At 43.9% G+C, this 9,748-nt stretch overlaps 1 protein-coding gene across 1 annotated transcript; it reads right to left on the reverse strand.

The window, feature by feature from the left end:
* Window positions 1-919: 919 nt before the first annotated feature.
* RPP40 (ribonuclease P/MRP subunit p40) lies at window positions 920-9,727 on the reverse strand. Its single transcript, XM_036091308.2, has 8 exons — window positions 9,562-9,727; window positions 7,836-7,980; window positions 6,224-6,292; window positions 5,539-5,634; window positions 4,699-4,824; window positions 2,808-3,006; window positions 2,531-2,665; window positions 920-1,139 (listed from the first exon to the last, which is right to left on the reverse strand). The coding sequence occupies exons 1-8, from the start codon at window positions 9,682-9,684 to the stop codon at window positions 941-943; spliced, it is 1,092 nt and encodes a 363-aa protein (XP_035947201.2). The 5' UTR covers window positions 9,685-9,727; the 3' UTR covers window positions 920-940.
* Window positions 9,728-9,748: the final 21 nt, after the last annotated feature.

A 9,748-nucleotide genomic window follows, 5' to 3' on the forward strand; every position in this document is an offset into this window, starting at 1 on the left:
TTAAAATTTTTTGAGACTTCTTATTTTATAGCTCACTGATCCATTTTTAAAAATGGTTATTGATATATATTCCAGAAGTTTTGGTTGTTCTCAGCTGGTCCTTATCAGCCATAGTGCTAGCAGAAAAAATTCTTTCAACTTGTTCTTTACCATATACAGTATCCAAATACCCCTCTCTTGATCCAGAGGCAAGAGTGAGAACACACACTTAGGAACCAGCTGGCCTGAGGTCAGGTCTCAGACTCATAAGCAGCGTGACCCTGGTAGCTCATTTATACTCTGTGCTGTTGATGCAAGAAATAAATGAGGTAGGGGCGTCTGGGTGGCTCAGTTGGTTAAGCGACTGCCTTCAGCTCAGGTCATAATCCTGGGGTCCTGGGATCGAGCCCTGCATCGGGCTCCCTGCTCAGCCAGAAGCCTGCTTCTCCCTCTCCCACTCCCCCTACTTGTGTTCCCCCTCATGCTGTCTCTCTCTCTCTCTCTGTCAATTAAATAAATAAATAAAATCTTTAAAAAAAAAAAAGAAATGAGGTAAAATACAATCAGTACTTAAAGCAGGGCTGGCTCTGAGAAGTATGATATAAGGACTTATTTTTATTATGTGAAAAAGTTGTAATCATACACCCGAGTAACAACACACATCTTACCCAACGGTCTAAGAACACCTGTTCCCTGGCCATCCTAGTCCACTCTACCATGCAGTAACCCACACCTCTGTACTTACACTGACACTGACCAGGGTAATCAACTATGAGCTATTCATTGGATGTCAGTCCCAGCTACACTCACAGGATGGGCCCTAAGTCAAGAATGCTAATGGATGCTGATCTAAAAAATGCCATCATCATACAAACCTGAGTGAACACACAGTCCTTTACCATTAACAAAATCTGAAAGAAAGCATGAACATAAACAAACATGATTTTAAATTTTGTATTTTTTACGGTGGACAGTCATCATTTGCCCCAACAGCCATCTGAAGCCAATAATCCTGATTATTAAAAATCACGAAGTTGTATAAATGTTCTCCTCCTTTTCGAAAACCATGTTCATTTTCTCTCCACGAAACAGGACTGTCTGCAAAGCCTTGTACTGACAACGTAACCCAAGGAGCTAACTTGGGCTCATCAAAGTAGCGACTGAAAAAGAAAGATAAATCTTAAACAGGGAGGGCTAGGAATGTTCACATTTTTTTACTTATTCAGGATAAGTGATATTTCTGATGTTCCAATGAAGCTTAGACCTTAGCTTTTATTTATAAGTATTAAGAGATGCAAATTACATTCCTGATCCTATGTGGTGTATTCAATAAATGTTAACCAATTACAGAATGCACAAAATCAACTTTAGCAGTTCCTATGCTTACTGTGGAACATCACGTAAGATGCGAAGAGAAAACAAAACAAAGCCACAAAGTGTACAGGAATAGTTTCCCTCCATTTAACAGTGCTGTTCAGTCTCTGTTAACTGAAACACTGCAGAATAATTTCCTGGATTTAAAAAAAAAAAATCCAATCTTCTTGGGGCACCTGGGTGGCTCAGTCGGTTATGTGTCTGCCTTTGGCTCAGGTCATAATCCCGGGGTCCTGGGATCGAGCCCCACATCGGGCTCCCTGCTCAGCAGGGAGTCTGCTTCTCCCTCTCCCACTCCTTCTGCTTGTGTTCACTCTCTCACTCTCAAATAAATAAATAAAAATCTTAAAAAAAAAAAATCCAACCTTATTGAGGAAAATGAAAGTACTAAACTAATACATGAAAAAGTGTATTGGGCTTAAAAAAGAAAACCCTCAAGATTTAAATCTTAGACATTTAAAAAGTGAAGATTGATGGGTGCCTTGGTTAAGCATCCAATTCTTAATCTGAGCTCAGGTCTTGATCTTAGGGTCATGAGTTCAAGCCTGGCATTGGGCTTATTTAAAAAAAAAAAAAAAGTGAAGACTGAGAAGGCATTATGTTTGCTTCATGGCCTTTTCAATATGGAATCAGAGTTTCCCGACATTAGATAAAATGTAGTGTCTTATTTATAGAGTACCTTCTCAAATGAAAAACCCCATACTGCCTTGTCCAATCCTTGGCATGTTAATGACGCCCAGGGCTTCACAGGATGTCAGGGCCAGAAGAGATCTTAGACATGATTTGGATTCAAAAGTGGTCAACTTATTTTCAAAATAAAACATCTGCCGAACTCTAACATTTAAAACAGACCATAGCGTGTCCTGTAGAGTACTGCTGTTTTCTTAAGTGATATTACAACTTCTGGAGCACAAGAAAAATGAATAGTTTGTTTTCAAGAAGCTTAGTTAAACTCTGCTCTTTGTCTTTTCATAAAGACAAGTATTTGGCAATACAATTTTCCTATCACCAAGGATAGTTATGTCATTTAAGATAATGTTACCACACTGTGAGCCCAAGCAAGGAAAAAAGGGGAAACGTTTGTGAGAGTACGCTGCGATCTGGAACAGTAGCATTGCCCCTAAAATGTCATGTGAGCATGGACAAGCAAGATATAAAAGGCAAAAAGCGTTCTCACCACAGCTGTTCCAAGAGGAGACAGATCTTCTCTGGAAGTATGAAACCAGTGATTGTACACAAATAAGCTTTGGCCAACACTGTGCTTGGCTGAGGACAGCAATAGGTTGATATGAAGTTATTAGGCTCATTATTTCTGTCACACACACACACACAAAAAAAGAAAGAAAGAAAACATATTTACATTTCCCGCATGATTCATTTTCAAAGTATAAACCCCTATGAAGAACAAGAAGTCAGCCAGAGCCCGAGCCCACAGCCCAGGAGCTACTACGCACAGTTCCGCGTGGCTGAAGACGGCGCCCAGCCAGTCCAGAAGCTCGGGAGCGCTGCAGGCCGCCTCTGGCGCCCCCCGGAGGGCGCTGCTTTGCAGCACCGGGCACTGCAGCTCTGTCACTGTGCTCAGGGCTATTTTTGGCTGATGCTCCTGAATTCGGTAATTGGAAAAGTATGACATCATTGTAGATTCTTCTGCACCTTAAAAACACACCATACAAGGTCATCTGACTCCTGAAAGCAAGTTCAGTGAATCCCTGAAACCACCCCATTCCCATGTGAGAGTTCTGGGGAGCAGGTGAGATAAAGTAACGCAGAAGGGAGTGGTGCAAAGTTGTATTCAAATTAAAATCATTTAAGTTGCTTTCAGCTCCTTGTGCCAAAGTTCTCTAAACATTCATTTCCTTTCCTTTTTCCTGGAAAAGCGTAATCCTTTCAGATTCAACCCCATATTAGTTTCAGCATTTGCTCTAGTAAGAAAATTTTGAGTTACTGAATACAAAAAAGTGCTACTCGTGGCTAAATAAAATTAGTGAACTCTACAGAGAGGAGTTTATTTGCATAATCTCTGTAAAGGAAACACAAGAGGAACTGAATGATGGCAGAATCTCATTTAAGCTTGTCTTTAAAAACCCAGTAAAATCCAACTTATCTTCAAGGATTTTCCAACAGCCTTGGAAGACAGAAATAGCGGCCCCCTTGGGAGCAAAAGTCAGGCTTGCTTCATGTCCAGTGTAATAGAAATAATCTGCTCCCCACCGACCCTCCGCCCCAGAACAAAGGCCCACAGGCTTACTGGCCAGGATGTAAGACTGGCGTTCCTGCAGCTCGGGATTCCTCTCCTGTAATGCAGCCCGTGGCACATGTCGTATCCCCTGGCCCACCGCGTGTCACCCTGTAGGTAGTGGGACCTGCTGCACTACGGCCACTACTGTGAGTAATTAAATCCCAAGTCTTGTGCCTTCTGCCAGCACCCATGAGACTGTGCAGGCTACTTGGTGTACAAGTCAGGAAAATCTTGGACTTTCCCCAGTTCTTGACAAGCCCTTAGAATAATTAGGAGCCTTAGGAACACAGAGCTCTCCAGAACCGAAAGCACACATGGTCCTCAATGAAGACTTCATGCAACTGGATGTCTGTCAGTCTGCCTGCCCTCCTGTATCTCTACCCTAAGGAGGAGAAGCACTAAAGCATTACAGACTGAGGACTCATAGGGGCAGCCTGGAGCACCCCGTGACCAGAAACGTCCCACACAGAGCAGATGCATAGGCATATTTCCAAAATGGACCTATGTGCCTCCCTAGCCTCCAAAAATGAGTATGACACCATCACAACTGTGATGATCTGACTCATTACAATCTTGTGATGGACCAAAGCTACACTCTAAAAGGAGCAAGGCACATGGAAGTTGTCGGCACGTCACCACGTTTGGTGACCAAACACCCCACTAAATTTCACATTCTAATCAATTCCAAGTTACAACAAATTTCATCTGACATTTAATGGCATGCCTGATTTGGACCCTCAAATAATCAACAGTTTGTGTTTATAATTTGTGTTATTTTAAAACATACTGCCAAGGCTGTTTGAGGTAAGGTGTAGGAAGGAAGGGGAGAGACAGATAAAAGTTAGCTGCTATGAAGCCACTCTCAAGATCTCTGGATTGACACATAACCCAAGGAGGTGGAGGCAGATGGCCGCATGCCTAGATCATCCCAAACTATGGCTCCCGGGGATGGCAGGGGGCCCGAAGCAGCTTCCCGAATAATGTTTATGCACATATGTACACAATATCCTAGACCACAGGGATGAATCACAATTCAATCCTCCATTACTCCCCTTTAATTAATGATTAGATTTCCAAATCATTGTACTGTTACATATCTTCCATACCTGTATGATGCCAAGCCAAAAGAAAATCAAATTTCAATGGCTTCTTTTCTTTGAAGGACCAAGATATTCTTTCATACTTCTTAGAATTCGGGTTAAAGGATAAATCCATCAAATCAATGGAAACAACTTAAAAAATGGAAAGAGGAATAAACAGTTCATTCGTATACACACAGCCTACACTGTGGAAAAAGTGCTGTATTAAAAAGCATCAGAATTTTTGGAAGTTTTATGACTAGCAAAAATTATTTTGTTCTTGCACTCCTTTGGTTTACCAAATCAAAACTCTGCCTTTCATGGGCATTTCTAGCATTGACAGTAACAACAAATGTTTTAAATTCATACTTTTCCGAGGTCAAAGCCCAAGGGCAGAGGTTTGGGAGGTCAATCCTAATCTACCTAAGGATGTGACAGCCTCAGTCATTCGTGTTCAAGCCAGACACTATCGGCAGAACCGTATCTCCTCACTCACGGGGGTGTCTCTACTAGTCATCATAAAAAACCTGGTGAAAGTAAAGGAAATTCTTTATTAAGAACACGCTGTAGACGCTTATCTTGCGTTCATTAATTTGAATTTCTGACCCAAAACATATATATATAATGGACCATTCCAATTCTGTGATCCTTATAAGATGCAGCCCACAGCTGAAGAGAAACAGAGAGAAGAGCAATCTTAGTCCCTCCAAAGCTCAACCTAGAGCCCCGTGGGTCAGAAGTTTTAAAGACAAGAAAAAGCCATACTCCTTCTGAACAAAGAGAACAGCGGCAATTCAAACATTTACACTGAAATTGCTACAGGAAGATTACTGACTTGTTAGAAACTGATGGGAGCATAATACTTACTAAATTTCATGATTTTTCTGCCGGAGTACTGAGATGGACGACCTTGAAGACCAGTTTCTTCATAAGTATCTTTATCCAGTGATAAAATTAATTTCCCTATAAGTCAAATAATTCCCATAAAAGAGATGTTAAAAATATGACACGTTCTCTGATTAAAAGAAAGCATAGCCAATCGAGCAGTTAAATATGAGGGTAATAAACTGCACACAAGGATTTTCTTTATGATACAAGGATATTATTTATACATACATCCTATTTATGTATAAGGATATTTTAACCTATTATACATACAAGGATATTATTTATGACAGTGAAAACAGAAATTATCTAAATTTCTATTAAAGACGGAATAGTTAAACAAATCATGGTTACCTCTTCACTAGAATACCTTCAAAATATTAAAAATGGTAAGTCAGAACCATATGCCCTGATACGGAAAGATGTCTATGACATATTGAGAAAAAAGAAAATTGAGGAACAATGTAGTACAATGTGATTTATGTTAAAAAAAAAAAACCAAGCTTTATGTGTGTTTATAAATTTATAGAAAATGTCAAGAAGAATAAAAACCAACCTGTTAAAAACAGTTCATTCTAAGAAGGGGAGCGAATCTGGAGATTTGACTTTTTTTTTTTTTTTTTTACAGTATTTCTTTTAAAATTAAAGAGAAAGTGAGTGTTGTTACCGTCTGGCAGCAGGGCCACAGTATTATCTTCATCGATATTTGTATTGTATGTTAGTGCACAGCACGAACCTGTAAGAAAGCCCAGACAAGAAATTAAAAAAAAAAAAAAAAATCACACCTGCAAAGTTAGTGGATTCTCTTCACATGATAACGTATCTGCCAGGTGAGTAAGGGTCAGTATCCACCAGTCAGTATCCAGTATCCAGTATCCAGTATCCAGCTCCCTCAATAAACCTAAAACCTGGGGCGCCTGGGTGGCTCAGATGGTTAAGTGTCTGCCTTCAGCTCAGGTCATGATCCCAGGGGCCTGGGTTCGAGCCCTGCATCGGGCTCTCCACTCAGCAGGAAGCCTGCTTCTCCCTCTCCCTGCTCGTGTTCTCTCTCTGTCTTAAATGAATAAATAAAATCTATAAATAAATAACCCTAAAACCTGCCAAGGGTGAGCTCGAGGACACTGAGGCCACACAACAGCTAGTTCACGCCCCCACCCAGGGCCTATCCGTGCCAGGTGACTACCATCAAGCAGGAAATGGACTCAGGGCGTGGTGTGTACCGCTGAGAGTGCTGGCAGAGAGGCACAAAGTAGACTACTAGGTCAGTGCACGCTCCTGGGAGGAAGAGTTCCAGGTAAAGATTCAAAATGTGCCAGGACCTTGTGTGAGGTTAGGAAAGCCACTCAGTCTCTGTGAACCTCAGTTTTCCTCACCTGTAAAATGGGGATCATAGGCCTAACTCACAGAGCTGTTGGAAGAGTTCAGCTGGTTAAGATATGTAACAGTGCCCCTTACAGCCAATGGCCACATTATTAACAAAGCACCAAACTTCAAAATAGATGAAAGGACTCAAGTTGATGGGACCAAAGACAAGCACGGCCAGCTTCGCAAGCAGGGCCAGCAGCACCCGAAGGAGAGGAACTGGAAGTCACTGGATTCTTCAGGGCTCCCTGCAGACGACGAATATGGAGCCTACAGCAAGAGAAGGGGCTTGCTTACTTCTAAGGACAGTGACTTACGTGGTGAGGGGGGAATCCCTAACGACAGTCTGAAATACAGTTTCAAACAAGTGCTCCCTAGGAAACAACTGGAACAAAGCCACCAACCCAGCAGACACGAATGGAAATGCGGTGGGGTGAGCAGAGAGGGTCAGAGCCACACACTCGAAGCAGAAGACACTGAACCATAATGAGCACACCGCCCGGTGAACAGCTGCTACGGTGGCATGAGGAGATGAACCTTTCGAGACGGCTGAGTGGGGACTGCTGGGAACACAGTGGTCTTTGTGGCCACGCACCGACAGCAGTGTATCTGAACACACAGATCCCAAGGCTCTCTCCTCTCCCTGAATCCTTGTTTTAAGATGAGGGATAGCTTTATGTTACAACATCCCCATGCCACACTCGTGGACAAGTGTCATCAGAAACCACCACCTAAAGAGAGCACGAGAAAAGGTAGGGTGAGGATACTGAGGGAGGGGGAGTGATGCATGCACTTGACCACGCAGACTACCTCCACAGGTCCTATTTAAGACAAGAGAAGAGCCCTAGTATCGTGATGTGATCTAACTATACTTCCTCATCTTGCCACATTCATAGACACGACAAGATTTTTCTTACCTTTCTTCACAAAGGTGTTGATGAATTCGTGTGTAATTAACTCATGAAGAGGTAAGTTCTTCACAAAGTAATAGGGTCCAGTTTCCATGACTAGGTTTTTCAGTTCTTTTGACAGAATCCCACATTCAGGAATCAGAATTGAAACCTATTTGGAATGTGTAACATAAACCAGTCTTACTTTCATGTAGATCAGCCTCTAGCTTTTTAAGGATGCTATAACATATGAAGGCTGCTAACTATTCCCCCACGGGTTTCTATAAAACTCTTACATTAATTTACCAGTCTCAGGAAAAGAGAAATTTGACAATTCACGTTTTTCATTTCTGTATCCAAACATTAAAGTTAAAGAAGCAAAAAAAAAATTTAATGGAAAGCTTTTGCAAATAAACAATACGTTTTATATCCTGTCCACTGCTCTAATTAATTTTTAAGGAGATATGGTACAGTGGAATATCCCTAAATTTGTTTAACCTGGTACCAGCTGGAATCAAAGGGACTGTCCCTTAGGGCATAAGGAAATTAGGGACATCAATCATTAAGAGGCTCCATGGAAGCAGAAGTGGTCCAGGCTGTTTCTATTTTCTAGACAGAAAAATTCTACAGATCATCCTGGAAAAGATAAGATACACACCCCGATTGCTGCCTGCGATGAGCTTTTGTCTAAAGCAGAGATGTTAAACCTAAACGGTTTCAAATGTTGCCCAAGTGCTCCCCACCTTGAAAAGCACTCTCCCAAAGCTCAAACGCCAGTCTATTCCTAAGGGACCGGCCTCACCACCTGTGTCTCTGAGAAACTGCCATGGCAGTCAGGTCTGGGTGGAGATGAGGCTGATGAATTTAAAGTGTAAAGGGCTAAAACCATTTTCAGGTTGAGTTTTTGGAGACCTCGCCACTTACATGGGTTGGTGAAACCGAGCCATTGGACACTTGACTGGCATTGGGGTCATTCTCTTCTCTTGCCGGATGCTAGATCATTAACCTCACTGAGGCCTCAACTTACACAAAGCACCCCCACGAGAATGACATTTTCACGAAGCAACACCGATGTTAGCACCCCTGTAAAGCTCTTAAGTTGTGCTCGGAAGCAGGGCCACCACGGCGCATTTCTACACAAAGCTGCCGAACTGCCGCGCTTTGGCTGGAGACCACAGAGGACAACAGGCAAAGCGGGAATTTTCTCACATCTAAACCTAGCTCCCCTAAATAGTTTAGAAAAGCACGTGCTTCCTGGGTCCGGACTCGGCAAGACGCTCCCACGAGGCGGGAGAAAGAATCAAGAGGTGGGGAGGGGCGCCGAGTCCGGCCCCGATTTTCCTCCGACCCGCGGCTCCACGTTGCACCCATCACTCGCTCTTTAACTTCCCAGGCTCGGCCCCCACTCTCACGTCCCTCCCGGGAAAGCACCCCACCAGGGGCGGGACCAAAGTAGCCAGCGCGCTTTGGAGTCGGCAGGGGGCACGCCGCCCCGCCCCTCCCCTCCCCCCGAGAGGAGAGGACACTGCCCACGCCCCCGGAGCATCCTGGGAGTGGTAGTCCTGCAGCTCCGCAAGCGAGCAGTCGGGAGCAGTGAAGAGATTACAATTCCCAACATGCCTGGCGAGGAGCCCCGCCCCTCTGCGCGTCGAGGGCGGGCCCGCCACTCAAAGCTCAATGCGATTTTGCCCAGACCTCCCCACCTCCCGGGGGATGAAGCGATGCCCGAGGGGCCAACGGCGGCCGAACTCACCCTGTAGTTGTGATAGTGCGTCTTCACAAGATGTCGGTGGCGCGACTTGTCGTGGCCGAAGTTGGATTTCTCGCAGACCAGCAAGTGCCGGGGAACCTCCCGCAGCCGACGCAGGGTGGCCATGCTCTCCCTGGCTTCGGCCCCGCGCGAGCTCGGCGCGCCCCGCCCCTCCTCCTCGCCCCCCCCC

The sequence above is a fragment of the Halichoerus grypus genome, chromosome 9 (genome assembly GCF_964656455.1).
Source record: "Halichoerus grypus chromosome 9, mHalGry1.hap1.1, whole genome shotgun sequence".
NCBI lineage: Eukaryota > Metazoa > Chordata > Mammalia > Carnivora > Phocidae > Halichoerus > Halichoerus grypus.